The sequence below is a fragment of the Camelus dromedarius genome, chromosome 3 (genome assembly GCF_036321535.1).
Source record: "Camelus dromedarius isolate mCamDro1 chromosome 3, mCamDro1.pat, whole genome shotgun sequence".
Classification (NCBI taxonomy): domain Eukaryota; kingdom Metazoa; phylum Chordata; class Mammalia; order Artiodactyla; family Camelidae; genus Camelus; species Camelus dromedarius.
In genome coordinates this window covers 99,294,909-99,309,405 of record NC_087438.1, presented here as the reverse complement: position 1 = coordinate 99,309,405, position 14,497 = coordinate 99,294,909, and the positions used below count along the sequence as shown (strand labels likewise).

The window sequence follows — 14,497 nt, the reverse complement described above, 5'->3', positions numbered from 1 at the left end:
TCATCGCCTATGACTCTGGGCCAGGCCCTTCACGCGTGTTTCACCCCGTCCTCACCATTTCCTGCTGAGAGGGCTACTGTTCTTATTCTCACCCACACTGTAAAGATGAGGGGGTGGAGGCCCAGAGAGACTGAGTGACTTGTTCCAAGAGACCCAGCTGGGAAATTGCGGAGTCAGGATTTGAACCCAGGCAGTATGGCTCTGATGGCTGCTCTCTTAATCAGCGCTGCTTCCCATGAGACAACAATGAATGATAGGGCAGAGTCAAGACTGAGAGGTAGATGAGTGTGGGAAAAAGCGGAAAGGGAGAGGAATGACGGGGAGATGATGGAAACAAGGAGACACAAGGAAGGGAAGGGAGACAGGGGGCGTGACTTGCCCAGGAGGAGCTCAGGCTCTCAGCCCACTTGGCCACAGCAGGGGCTCCCTTCCCCTCATGGGGCGCCTTGCTGCATGGACGGCACCTTCCCATCCGGCCTGTCCCCAGCCGCATCCTCCTCAGCGGCAAGCCACTCAGCTTCACGGAAACTCTCTTTCTCTAATTGGCATCGACACTCACAGCCCTCCCTTTTCCTGTAGGTGGGGTTTCCATAGGAAAAAGCTGCTTCTCTGTTTCCCCAGCCTAGCAACTGTTTGGAAGTCAGATCCCCACATCCTGCTCTCCTGGATCAAGTCCCTCTTGGACCGGCTCTTACCTATCATTTGCTGACGGGGACCAACGGGTGCCCCTGTGCGAGGCCTTCCCTGGCAATTTCACTTCGTCGGTCCTTGGACCTCTCTGATCTCTTCTGATGAAGATGGCCTTGCCTGGGAACTCTGCTAGTTCCATCATCTAATTATGGGACGAGGCTGTGCCAGCAGGTCTGGGGGCAGGAGAACGGGGCTAATCAAGCCCCCCAGGAAACACTGGAGGACTTGCCCAGCCTTTGAAGAACTCTAGCGGTTTCTGGATCTAGCCCACTCTGGCGGTAAGCATGATGCGACTTCTGCCACTTCTGCTGGGACTTTTGGGGCCAGGTGGCTACTTGTTCCTTTCAGGGGATGGTCAGGAGGTGGCCACTCTCACTGTGAAATACCAAGTGTCAGAGGAAGTACCACCTGGCACGGTGATAGGAAAGCTGTCTCGGGAACTGGGCCGGGAGGAGAGGCCCAGGCGAGTGGGGGCTACCTTCCAGATCCTGCAGCTGCCTCAGGAGCTCCCCATCCAGGTGAACCCTGAGGACGGCCTGCTGAGTACAGGGAGGCGGCTGGACCGAGAACAGCTTTGCCGGCAGCAGGATCCCTGCCTGGTTTCCTTTGATGTGCTTGCCACAGGGGATTTGGCTCTAATCCACGTGGAGATCCAGGTGCTGGACATCAATGACCACCAGCCACAGTTTCCCAAAGGCGAGCAGGAGCTAGAAATCTCTGAGAGTGCCTCCCTGCGCACCCGGATCCCCTTGGACAGAGCTCTGGACCCAGACACTGGCCCCAATACCCTGCACTCCTACACCCTGTCTCCCAGTGAGCACTTTGCCCTGGATGTCATCGTGGGACCCGATGAAACCAAACACGCGGAACTCGTGGTGGTGAAGGAGTTGGACCGGGAAATCCATTCATTTTTTGACCTGGTGTTAACTGCCTATGACAATGGGAAACCCCCTAAGTCGGGCACCAGCTTAGTCAAGGTCAACGTCCTGGACTCCAATGACAATAGCCCCGTGTTTGCTGAGAGCTCCCTGGCACTAGAAATCCAAGAAGATGCCGCCCCTGGTACTCTCCTCATAAACTTGACCGCCACAGACCCTGACCAAGGCCCCAATGGGGAGGTGGAATTCTTCCTCAGTAAGCACGTGCCTCCAGAGGTGCTGGACACCTTCAGTGTTGATGCCAAGACAGGCCAGGTGATTCTGCGCCAGCCCCTAGACTATGAGAAGAATCCTGCCTATGAGGTGGATGTCCAGGCAAGGGACCTGGGTCCCAATCCCATCCCAGCCCATTGCAAAATTCTCATCAAGGTTCTGGATGTCAATGACAACGTCCCAAGCATCCACATCACGTGGGCCTCCCAGCCATCACTGGTGTCAGAAGCTCTTCCCAAGGACAGTTTCATTGCTCTCATCATGGCAAACGACCTGGACTCGGGAAACAATGGCCTGGTCTACTGTTGGCTGAGCCAAGAGCTGGGCCACTTCAGGCTGAAAAGGACCAATGGCAACACATACATGCTGCTAACCAATGCCACGCTGGACAGAGAGCAGTGGCCCAAATATACCCTCACTCTATTGGCCCAAGACCAAGGACCCCAGCCCTTATCAGCCAAGCAGCAGCTCAGCATTCAGATCAGTGATGCCAATGACAATGCACCTGTGTTTGAGAAGAGCAGGTACCAGGTCTCCACTCGGGAAAACAACCTACCCTCTCTTCACCTCATTACAGTCAAGGCCCATGATGCAGACTTGGGCTTTAATGGGAAAATCTCGTACCGCATCCAGGATTCCCCGGTTTCTCACTTGGTAGCTATTGACTCAGACACTGGAGAGGTCACTGCTCAGAGGTCACTGGACTATGAACAGATGGCCAGCTTTGAGTTCCTGGTGATTGCAGAGGACAGGGGGCAGCCTCAGCTTGCATCCAGTGTCTCTGTGTGGGTCAGCCTTCTGGATGCCAATGATAATGCCCCAGAGGTGATTCACCCCATACTGAGTGATGGAAAAGCTAGCCTCTCGGTGCTTGTAAATGCCTCCACAGGTCACCTGCTGGTGCCCATTGAGACTCCCAATGGCTTGGGTCCAGCAGGCCCCGACACATCACCACAGGCCACCCCTAGCTCCTGGCCATTCCTTTTGACAACCTTTGTAGCGAGAGATGCAGACTCGGGGGCAAATGGAGAGCTCCTCTACAGTATTGAGAGTGGGAACGAAGCCCACCTCTTTGTCCTCAGCTCCCACCTGGGGCAGCTTTTCATCAACATCACCAATGCCAGCAGCCTCATTGGGAGTGAGTGGGAACTGGAGATCGTGGTGGAAGACTGTGGCAGCCCCTCCTTGCAGACCCGAGCCCTGCTAAGGGTCTTGTTTGTCACCAGTGTGGACCACTTGAGGAACTCAGCCCGTGAGCCCAGGGCCCTGAGTGCATCCATGCTCACAGTGATTTGCCTGGTCGTACTGCTGGCCATCTTCGGGTTAATCCTGGCTCTGATCATGTCCATCTGCCGGACAGAGAAGAAGGACAACAGGGCCTACAACTGTCGGGAGGCTGAGTCCACCTACCGCCATCAGCCCAAGAGGCCCCAGAAACACATTCAGAAGGCGGACATCCACCTCGTGCCTATGCTCAGGGGCCAGATGGATGAGCCTGGTGAAGCCGGGCAGTCCCCCAAGCATGTGGACAAGGAAACAATGATGGAAGCAGGCTGGGACGCCTGCCTACAGGCCCCCTATCACCTCACGCCGACTCTGTACAGGACCCTGCGTAACCAAGGCAACCAGGGAACGCTGGCCGAGAGCCGAGAGGTGCTACAGGACACTGTCAACCTCCTTTTTAACCATCCCAGGCAGAGGAACGCCTCCCGCGAGAACCTGAACCTTCCTGAGCCCCAGCCTGCCACGGGCCAGCCCCGCTCGAGGCCCCTGAAGGTTACAGGCAGCCCCACAGGGAGGATGCCCGGAGACCAGGGCAGTGAGGAGGTCCCCCTGAGCCTGTCGGCCTCGTCTGCAACCCTGAGACGGCAGAGGAATCTCAACAGCAAAGTGGCCCCAGAGAAAGAGTCAGGGCCCCATCAGATCCTGCGAAGCCTGGTCCGGCTGTCTGTCGCTGCCTTTGCGGAGCGGAACCCGGTAGAGGAGCTCACTGTGGATTCACCTCCTGTTCAGGTAACTTGCTGTGGGCGGCTTTCTCTCTGGTCACCCCTGGACCACCACCAATAGCATCAGACCCCATCACCATCACATTCCTCACATTCATCCTGTGGGCACACTGAGCACTTTAGGATGCACTGGGTGCAGTGGTTCAGAACACAGCTCTGAGGTCAACAGAATTGAGCTGTGTGATCCTGGGGAAATGACTTACTGTCTCTGAGCCTTACTTCTCTTATCTATAAAATAGGAATGACAGTAAGAGCGTCTGCCTCACAGACTTGTCCTAAGTTTTTGATCAGCTAATTCCTATATGAGTACTTACTCAAAGCGCCTGGCACAAGGAGACACACAGCAAAGGTAGTGATTAAGAGTCCAAGCTTTGGAACAAGGCTGCCTGGGTTCAAATCCTGGCTTCACTTCTTCCAAGCTGTGAACCACAGGGAAGTTACTCAGCTGCTCTGTTGAAGGTGTCCAAGTTAATAGCACCCATCTCCCAAGTTTGCTTGAAAATAAAATGAATGTACTTAAAGCCTCCAGAACAGTGTATGGCATGTAGTCAGTACTCAGAAAATGATTAGGATGATTTTTGCAAAGCTCTTCTCCATTTCACCTGCCCTCCTCTCATCCGGGCAACCTCTCTGGGAAGCAGGCCGGCATAGGCATCCTGGCCCCTGGGCTCAGGGGATGCATTTACCTTGCCTGAGACCCCAGAGTTTGCCCACCGGCTGGGCCTTCAAAACGGGGCAGTGGAAACAACCTTGGAATTTGGAAGTTAAGCAGATCCAGGTTCAAATTTCAGCACAGCCACTTAGGAGCAACATTAACATCTGAGCCTCATTTTCTTCATCTATAAAATGGGGTTTGTGATGCCAAACTTACCCTGTGTCTACCTCCCAGGGGGCTGAGGATTAAATGGGATGATGAATGGCCGTGTCATCTAGTGACCTAGGACTTACTGGACCCAAAGGGGAAACCTGATCTGGGATGGTGCCTGATCTCACCATATCTACTCTGAAGCCCAGATCATTTACCCTGTGCCAGGCTGCCCGCCCAAGGCACACTTCTGTTTGGCCAGACCATCAGCTTGCGCTTCCTGTGGAGCAAGGACACGGCTTCCTTCCCCCACCCCCTCCCCAGGAAGCCACCTGGAGAGGGCCCAGCTGCTCTCTTTGGAGTCCTGCCCTGGGCCTCTATGCAGCCCCAGAAATTGCCCACAGCCATTCATTCACTCATTCACTCATTCATTTATCAAATGCTTACTGAAAGAGTTCTTCGTACTAAACACTGTGCTGGCTGTTGGTGAACAGAAAGCAGAGCAGGCCTTATGGGTGACCCCACTGGGGTGAAAGAAAGAAGGGTGCCCAAGTGGGATCAACTGGAGGGCAAGAAGCAACTTGCCTAATGCTTATGTCTTTCCAGCATCTTAGGGCCACAATGGAGTCAGATCCTGCTTCAAATTCCAGGCCTGCCACTAATTGCCGTGTAGCGCCTGTGAGCCTCAGGGGCCACATCTGCAAAGTGGGTGTAATGGTATCTCTTTCCTTGGGTTCCTGAAGAATGACACGAGATATATACCATTGGACAGTTATTAAATGTTTATCATAAGGTCTATTACTAAGCAGTCTATATACTTTCACTCATTTAATCCTCATAACCACAACCACAACCAACTCATGACCTGGGTCTCATTATTATTTTTTACTGCTGAGGAAACTGAGGCTCAGAATGCATAAGTAATTCCTCAAGGCCACACGGATGGGAAGTGGGACAGGGGCAGATTTAGGATGTGAACCCCAATCTGGCTCTAACTGTGAAATGACCCTGAATGACAGCTCACAGCTTAGGGACTGGCACTCAGGGAGTGTCCCTGAAGTATCAGCTGTCACTCAGAGCAGGTGCCTTAGGAGGGCTTCTGGGCCTGGGCCAGGAGGTAGGATCTGCCCTGAGGCAGGCAATGGGACCCTGACCCTCCCAAATCACAGAGAAACCCCAGTCCTGGCCAGCACCCCTTCCAACTCTCCTCTGAGGTTGGCACTTTCTGTCTTGAGCTTCCCCGAGGGCAGAGTGGGCCTCCTCAGGGAGGATGGGGGCTGGGCCCCGGAGGCAGAGGCAGCATTTCTAGGAGTAACAACCCCAAACCCTCAAATTTGCAGGGCATTTTTAACTTTCATACCACCTAACTAATCCTGACAACCCTGTGAAGAAGGCTGGGCGGCTATTTTTAGATCGACCTTAGAGACGAGGAAACTGAGGTCTGAGTATGTATAAAAACCTGGCGGACATCACACAAGTTGGAATGACCTTGAACTCGAACTCAGCCTCCCAAGACCTGGTCTATTGCCTTTTTTCTCACAAGGGCCTGCAGGGTCTGGCCCTGACATCTCATCTGCCCCCTGCCCCATTCACTTCTGAAACTCCAGTCTCCTCTGGCCTTTCAGCTTGCAGTGCCTTCTGTCAGCAACTCCCTTCACCCCTTACCCAGATCCTCACTTTCTCTCCACTTGCCAAACTCCTATGGAACTTTTGGGTTTTGGCAGAGGTGCCTGACATGTAGTATGGACTCAGAAAACATTTGAGAACATAAGTGAGTTGCTTCCCTCTGTACTCCACTCTCAACTTCTTCCTCATTTCCAGTTGGGTGAGGGGCCCTCGTCTGCGTCCACAGACCCCCGTCCTTTCCCAACCTCAACATGACCCCCTGTAGTAACTGCCCTGGCCCGACCTCCCAGACTGTCCACCCTGGCGGACTGCAAGCTCCGTGCAGGCAGTGACTGGTTCTCGTTCTCATTCTTATTCCCGTAGCAAGCAAGGGCCGGGCACAAACAGCCCTTATTAAATACTTGTCGAGTGAATGAAAGGATGCATAAATGAATGATTCAAAGACACCCCTTTGCCTTCTCTACAGCACAGTCTTACATCTGGCCCACTAACACTGGCTGAGTGTTTGAATACTGCTGAAGCCGGGGAAATAACACTTTCAGATAATCCTTATCGAAGTAATGATACATTTGCAGTCAGGAAATTCCTTTTTCACCTCCACTCCACTGCTTCCACAAGGAAGCAGGTTTCTTGGGGGAATGAGAGTGAGAGGCTGGGCCCCGAGGATCCTCATTCTCTCTCTCAGACACCCAGGTCCCAGGGTGATACGGCCGGCCGAGCAGGGAAGCTGCCTGCACACGTCCCTGCCTCCGTCACTGGCACCGCTCACCATCCCCCATCTGATCCACAAACATCTGAAGCTGGAGGAAAGACTATAAAAAGAAAGCGCCAGCATTGAGGGAAACATCCGGTGAGGAAGTGTGCTGGGTCGGAATTGTGTGGAGTCAACAGATTTTTCCTGTCTTGTAGCAAATCTCCCAGCTGCTGTCCTTGCTGCATCAGGGCCAATTCCAGCCCAAACCAAACCACCGGGGAAATAAGTACTTGGCCAAGCCTGGCAGCGGCAGGTAAGCGGCACGTAGCCCCCGCTGACTTCTCAAGCCCCTGCACCGGCCTGCCCTCACCCCTGCAGCCTCTGTGACATGGGGAAGCGTGAGCCCATCCCAGAGGCTACTTCCCTGGGAGACTGCAGCCACGAGCTTCCAACCCCCAACCCAGGCAGCTTGGTCCTGGAGCAACTGTATTTATAGTATTTACAGGACCCAGAGTCACTAAGGAAATGACTTCATCCCTGAGGTTCTGACTATCTGTCCCCTCACTGCAGACGTGCCGGGCTATGGACTTTAAATCTGTAACATTCAGCCTTCTTTCTCTTGACCCTTAAACATAATATGAAGTCTCCTAGCTAAGGATGCGGGTGTGTGGGTGTGTTCCTTTGAGCTGTCCTAGGAGACCTCAAGAGGACATCTAATTTAACTCCCTCTTTTTACAGATGGAGAAAGTGAGGCTCTAAGTGGTTTGATCCAGCCCAGTTATCTAAACTTGAGCAAGTCACATCAAGCCTCAGGGTTGTAGTGTCTCATCTATGAAACAGAGCTCCCCACACTTCCTTGTAGTGAGGGGGTAAGGATTTGATGATCACATGTATTCTAAGCCCGTGACCCAGTGCCTGGCACAAAGGAGATACACAAGCAATGCTAAGTCCTTTCCCCTTAAAGTGACTTTGCTCGAGGTCAAATAGCCAGTGAGTGGCAAAGCAGGGATCAGCTCTCAGGACACTGACTTCTGGTTTGGTACTCTTGCCGTGACAACTTAAAAAAAAAAGCTTTTTTTTTTTATTGCAAAGATAGTGAGAGGTAGTGTAGGGTAGGGGTGAGTACACACACGCTAGGGTCACATCAGCCTGGATTTGAATTTTTGCTTTATCACTTAGTCTGTGCAAACCTTGGGCAAACTGCATAATCTTTACAAGTCTTGGTCTTGTTTGTAAAATGAGGATGATAATCAGAGAACCCCTTACGGATGTGAAAGGTTTGATGAGAAGGTGTATATAACTTGCAAAGCATAGGCCTGACTCAGCGTGATCACTCATTAAACATTAGTTGCTATCATTGCTTGCAAACTTGCCACCTCCCTGCTGATCCCTTCATAGGAGCAAAAATGGCCACAAAAGAAAAACAGCAAGGACTCCCAGGCCTCAAAGACCCTCAGGGAGCCTTCCCACCTGCTGGGATGAGGGGACAGGCCTGTCCCCACCATTCTGAGGCAGTCCCAGGAACTGACCACCCCTAGCTGATAGGCAGGGTCCATGGGAGGGAGAGGCCAGGGTGGAGACAGCAAGAGACACATAGTAGATTCTGAGTAGCTTTTGGATGCCTCAGCTCAGCTGCATCCTCTGTTGACTTGCTCTTCTGGGGTTTAGCCTCCAGTAGGGAGGAGGGAGCATGCAGTCACTCAGTCCACAAAGTATTTCTTAGGCACCTGCCTGTGTACCAACCCTTGTTCTGAGCACTGGTGAGAGAGCAGGGACTGAAGCAGACAAAAATCTCTGCCCTCACTGGAGCTCAAACTCGGATAGAGGGATGAAGGGATGGAAGATGGAAGGATGACTGCATTGGATCAACCGAAGTTTACTAAACTCCTTCCCTGTGCCAGGTAATGAGAAGGAATGCAGAGACAATGGGGAGAAATGTCAATGTATTCACAGTCCTCTGCTGGGTGCTTACAACACTGTGCTAAGTTCTTTACATGCAACACCTCAGTTTACCCCCACAACGCCCCATGAGGTGGGTGTTATTTATTGCTCCCATTTTACAGATGAGGAAACAGACTCAGAGTAGAGTAGGCAGGAGGGCTGGGATCAAGTCTCCCAGGCTGGTCTGACTCTGAAGGTTGGGCTATGGACCCAGTTCCCTATGGGGATGAATGAAAGAAAGCTGGTGTGAATATTCATGAGAAGGAATGAACGGATCTATGTGTCAATTTCCTCACTCACGGACTTCCTCTGCAGGAGCGCCACCCCAGACACAGATAGCCCAGGTGCCAGAGTTGGTGGTCAGACAGAACTGGATCAGGAGGAAGGGCCCTCGGACCCCGAAGAGGACCTCTCTGTGAAGCAGCTGCTAGAAGAAGAGCTGTCGAGCCTGCTGGACCCCAACACAGGTAGGGGCTCACCAGGTGACCCTGCTTCTGCTCCTACTGTCCCCTCATGTGCCCAGGCTTCAGAGTTCTGCTCCAATCCACTACAGGGAAACATAGCCATTCTATTTCTAGAGAGGAATATCAGTAATATTTTATTTGCCCTGAAGCTTCAGAAGGTCTTCCTTTGATTATTCATCTGAAAAATCATCATAAGAAGAGTGAACAATTATTGAGCTCTTGGTGAGTGCCAGGTACCAAGGAAGCACCTTATACACATTATCTCAGTTAAGCTTCCAGACAGTTATCTGAGGTAGAGATTATGAGCTCCAATTTAGAGATAAGCAAACTGAGGCTCAGCGAGGTAACACAGTCCACTCAGAGTCACCTAGCTCATCAGTAACTGAAGGGAAGCCAGCCAGGGCCAACCTGCCATTAAGGGACCTCCCTTTACCTCCTAAACCACTCATCTGCATGTCGTTGGGGTGTTTAAATATCCTTTTACCCTGAGAATTCAAGAATCTGCTAGCTCCCCGCCCCACACACATACCAGTCAGCCTCCTTCAGGTAACACTTGGTCCATCCAACCCATGTGGTTTTCTGTTTCTGTAGTTAATAATCTGTTTCTCATCTGGACATATCCTGTGAGCTGAAGGCATGGCAGGGACTTCCCTTTCCTTGGTTAAAAAAATATAGTTAATGTTTATTGAAGGCTTTCTATGTGCTCATCCTGTTCTAAGTACCTCATGAGAAAATCTTATGAGATAGGGACTATTCATTATCCCCATTTCATAAAGGAAAAAAACTGAGGGGCCAGGGTGTTTAATATTTTTCCCAAGGTTGTGCAGCCAGTGGTTATTAACCCTGGCAGTGTGGCTCTAAATTAAAATTAAGTAAAATGAAATCTAATTAAAATTAAGTAAAATGAAAAATTCAGTTCCTCGGTCATACCAGCCACAGTTCAAGTGCTCAATAGCTACATGTGGCTAATGGATATTGCTTTGGACAACACTTACATAGAAAGTTTTATAGGACAGCATTGTCTAGAGTGTAGAGCTCTAAGGTCCAATACAGTAGCCACTAGCCACATGTGAAAATGACGAGTCCAAATTGAGATGTGCTATAAGTATAAAATATACTCCAGATTTTGAAGACTTAGTATGAAAAAAGAATGGAAACTATATCATTAATACTTTTAAAAATATATTGATTACTTGATAAAATGATGCTATTAAGTATAAAAAAATACAAATTCACTTTACCTTTTCTTTTCCTTTTCCTTTTTTAATGTGGCTACCAGAAAATTTCAGATGACTTCAATGGCTCATGTTATATCTGTATTAGCCAGCTCTGTGCTGGATCCTGTGGGCTCAGTTCCCACACAGCCCTGCTTTCGCACAGCACAGACAGCTGGACAGTGATGGGGCTGCTAGTGAGGGTGCCTGACACTGGGGTCTTGGCTGCATCAGATAAAAGCCCCACCTGAGTGTGTGCGGATGACCATATTTTACCAGTTGCGTGAGCTCAATGAATGCTCACAGCAACCCGACAAGAGTACTCCTATTTCACCACTTTATGAGAGGAAAAAGGAGGCTCAGAGAGGTTGAGCAAGTTTTCCAAGGTCGCACTGCTCATAAGCTGCAAAGCTGGGAAATCAAACCCAGGTCTGCCGGGTGCCCACCCACCGCAAAGTGAATCCATCATTGCTTTTCAGCCATTCTACAACCCGCTGATTTTCTCATTCCAAGCTTCATTCCTTCCAAAGCTCTCTGACCCTTGTACAAGGAAAGGCCTGATTCTGTAACACCAAAAGAGTTCCAACCTTATTACCCCAGAGTCTCAGGGAACTAAGGTTTACATTTCCCAAATGTCCAGGGTTAATATTTATGTTCATTCAACCATTCAGTAAACATTCACTAAGTCCCAGGCGTGGGCTGGACCAGCCCAGGAGGGGCCTGACCCTGCCTCACAGGCTGCACAGTCCTGCCTGACAAGGCAAGACCAAGACTCATTTATCAGCAGAAACAGCATTTAGCTGTATTTTGGAATAACTTTTCAAAATTACAAAAGTAATATTTGGTTAATGTAGACAAATGTAGATAAACAAAAAGAGAATAAATCATTCCGCCCAGGGGTAATTTCAGTTAATACTTTGATGTATTCCCTTCCAGTCCTTCATTCTATGCACAGATTTTAGAGCAGCTCACCTTAAGCAAACATTACATACATGGTAAAGTAGACGTTGTACCTTTTTTTTTTTTAAAGACAGTTTCCGAACCACAAGGCCTATACTTTCTTTCCTCTGGCTATGCCTCTATCATCGGGCCTGGGACTAGTTTTCTGTTGAAGAGATGGGAAAAGGAGAAGTGTAATGATGGCATCTGGGATCTGGGAGACATTTTTTCACTGCTCCTGTCCCTTTCCTAGGACAGCCCTTAGGCAGCCAACCCCTTCACAGGGTTTCCTGCAGCTTGAGAGGTGCAGGCTGAGGAGTTGAAAGCATGGGGCCAGGTGGTGGCAGTACAGACCTTATGGGGCCTTATGGGAAATTCCAGAACCACAGGTGGGCATCTGGAGCATCCAGGGAGAAGGGCCACCTGTTCAGAGAGTGGGTGGGGTGATGCAATCAAAGAGGGCTTTGAAGTCATCAGACCTGGGAATCAAATATGGGTTTGGCTGCCTAGTAGGTGTCTGACTTAACTTCTTGGAACTTCAGTTTCCTCATCCATAAAATACTGTTGACTTCAAAGGTTTATGTGGAACTTAAATGAGGTAACTATGTAAATTGCTTGGCACAGCAGTACTTAATAAGTGGTCATTATTACTATGAATAGGAAGGCAGCACCAAGCCAAGAACTCCAGAACTGGCAAAAAAAAAAAAAAAAAAAAAAAAAAAAAAAAGAGAGAGAGAGATTTCCTTCCTTAAGCCCCATCCTCAGCTAGTGGTACCCCGAGGGACTGAAAAGGCTGCACAGGAATGGATGAAGTACGCCTAGACCTGAAACGCACAGCGGATCGTGAGATTCTTAAGAAACAGGCCAATTACTAATTCCCGGCCTGCCTCCTCCCCCTGCCGAGTCCTCACTCAGATCATGAGCAGACTTCAGTTGCTGCCTTCCTGCCCAGCGCGCTTCCCTGTCAGGGCCCCTTCCTTCCCGCCCCTCTCCCTTCGCCGTCTGTCCCCCCTACTTCCCTTCCCTCCTTTGTCCGCTGCCCCCGCGCCGCCCACGGCCCCACCCTCACCCGCCCTGGGCCCCGCCCTCACCGTGTCCCCTCCTCCCCCTGCAGGCCTGGCCCTGGACCGGCTGAGCGTCCCGGACCCGGCCTGGATGGCCAGGCTCTCTTTGCCCCTCGCCACCAACTACCGTGACAACGTGTCCTCCCCGGACGCTGCGGCCTCGGAGGAGCCCAGGACCTTCCAGACGTTCGGCAAGGCTCCGGGGCCCGAGCTGAGCCCGACGGGCACGCGGCTGGCCAGCACCTTCCTGTCGGAGATGAGCTCGCTGTTGGAGATGCTGCTGGAGCAGCGCTCAGCGGTGCCGGTGGAGGCCGCCTCCGAGGCGCTGCGGCGGCTCTCCGTCTGCGGAAGGACCCTCAGTCTAGACCTGGCCACCAGCGGGGCCTCTGGCTCTGAAGTGCCCGGGGGCCCAGGTGGAAAGAAGGGGGCCGAGGGCAGGACCAGCAGCGGTGGCAGCAGCAGCAGCAGCAGCGGCCTGTGGATCCAGGAACCAGGGGCCCCGGGAGATGTTAGGAAGCCCAGGCCCTGAGGATCCTGGGACATGAGCTGGTTTCTCTAATCTTTGAACTCACTGACCAGAGGTGGCTGAGGCTGCCCCATAGAGGAGGCAGGGGCCCAAGGACAAACAGCTGGATGACCAAAGCAGCCCCTTATTAGGGGCTGCCTTTGCCTGTGAATTTTTTGGAGGAGGGAAACAGTTTGCCGAGATTAAGTGTTTGCTGGCAAAACACATGTAGCACAGAGGGTTTGTCCTCCTGCAGAACAGATGCCAAGGAATGTCACAAGCAGGAAAGGATGGCCTTGATGCGCACTGGAGTTGGGGGCTGGATCCTGGGGCACCAGGCAGAGCTCTCGGACCTACTAATAAAAGAAAAACATTATCCTATTTGGACCTGTCAAGAGGGAGGAGGGAAGAACAAGAGTGAGGGCTCTGTCATCCAGCCCCTGGCCAGGGTCATGCTGGGCCTGGACAGGAGGGTGCACAGTTAGGGAGGCAATGATGGACATGTGTACTCTTGATCCCCCTCCTCTAGTGCTACATTATCAAATGATCTGCTTCTCAGCTGGAAAATTGGGGCTAAGAAAAGCATGAGTATTTATAGAGCTTTAATGCAGCCAGGCACCTGTCTTTACAATAGGATTCAATTTAATTTCCCCACATCCCTGGTGGGGAGGTGTATTATCCCCATTTCACAGACAAGGCCATGAGGCTTGGAGAGGCTAAGTGTCTTGCTCAAGATCAAGCAGAGAGTAGAGGGAGAGTCACGAATTGGAACCAGGCTTATCTAATACCAAACCCATGACCTTGACTTGACACTAGACTGCCAGCCAATGAAAGGAAAGGAAAAGCCCCCATTGGTGAGCTTTTGCCAGGAGCGTACTTGCCTGAGATCCCCTCAAGAAACACTGGTGGAAAGAACATTTCCAAAGCCGTTCAGGCTTCGGCATCTCTGCTCTTCCAAGCTCAGAGTGAGAGGGGCTTGGATCTGACCGGATGCAGGCTGAGCCTCTGCAGACTCCTGTCCTTTCCCAGCAAGCAGCCCTTCAGGTACAGAAGTCATCTTTCCAGACCCACCATTTGTGGGTAAATTTTCCTCTGTCACAGCACTGAATTCAGGCCCTAGAGGACAGTGTGTGAATTGGATCTATGAAATTGACACTGACAGCAGGAAACTGTCCAAGGGAAGGATTAAAAAAAAACCAAAAAACCAGTATGTATTTTCCCAAGGCTCGGCCTTATCGTTTTCCTGGAAATTTCCAAGCAGTAATTCAGCTTCTCTATAGCATGGGGGCTCTCCTGGACAATGAAGGCAAAAATTCCTTTCTGTGCCTCTCCTTTTGTCTTTTTTTTGGAGCTCAGTACTCATGTTCATTGTCCACAGAAATGGGCCAATCATACTCC

At 51.2% G+C, this 14,497-nt stretch overlaps 1 protein-coding gene across 2 annotated transcripts; it reads left to right on the top strand.

The window, feature by feature from the left end:
• The first annotated feature begins 593 nt into the window (after positions 1-593).
• Positions 594-14,420, top strand: PCDH12 (protocadherin 12). 2 transcript variants are annotated; one of them, XM_010982151.3, is made up of 4 exons: positions 598-3,854; positions 7,188-7,285; positions 9,229-9,380; positions 12,645-14,420. In XM_010982151.3, exons 1-4 carry the CDS (start codon positions 975-977, stop codon positions 13,121-13,123), a joined length of 3,609 nt encoding a protein of 1,202 aa, XP_010980453.2. In that variant the 5' UTR covers positions 598-974; the 3' UTR covers positions 13,124-14,420. The 2 variants fall into 2 exon arrangements, with proteins under 2 accessions (XP_010980454.2, XP_010980453.2); XM_010982152.3 differs by lacking the exons at positions 9,229-9,380; positions 12,645-14,420 and having other exon boundaries at positions 594-3,854; positions 6,964-7,256.
• The last annotated feature ends 77 nt before the right edge of the window (positions 14,421-14,497 follow it).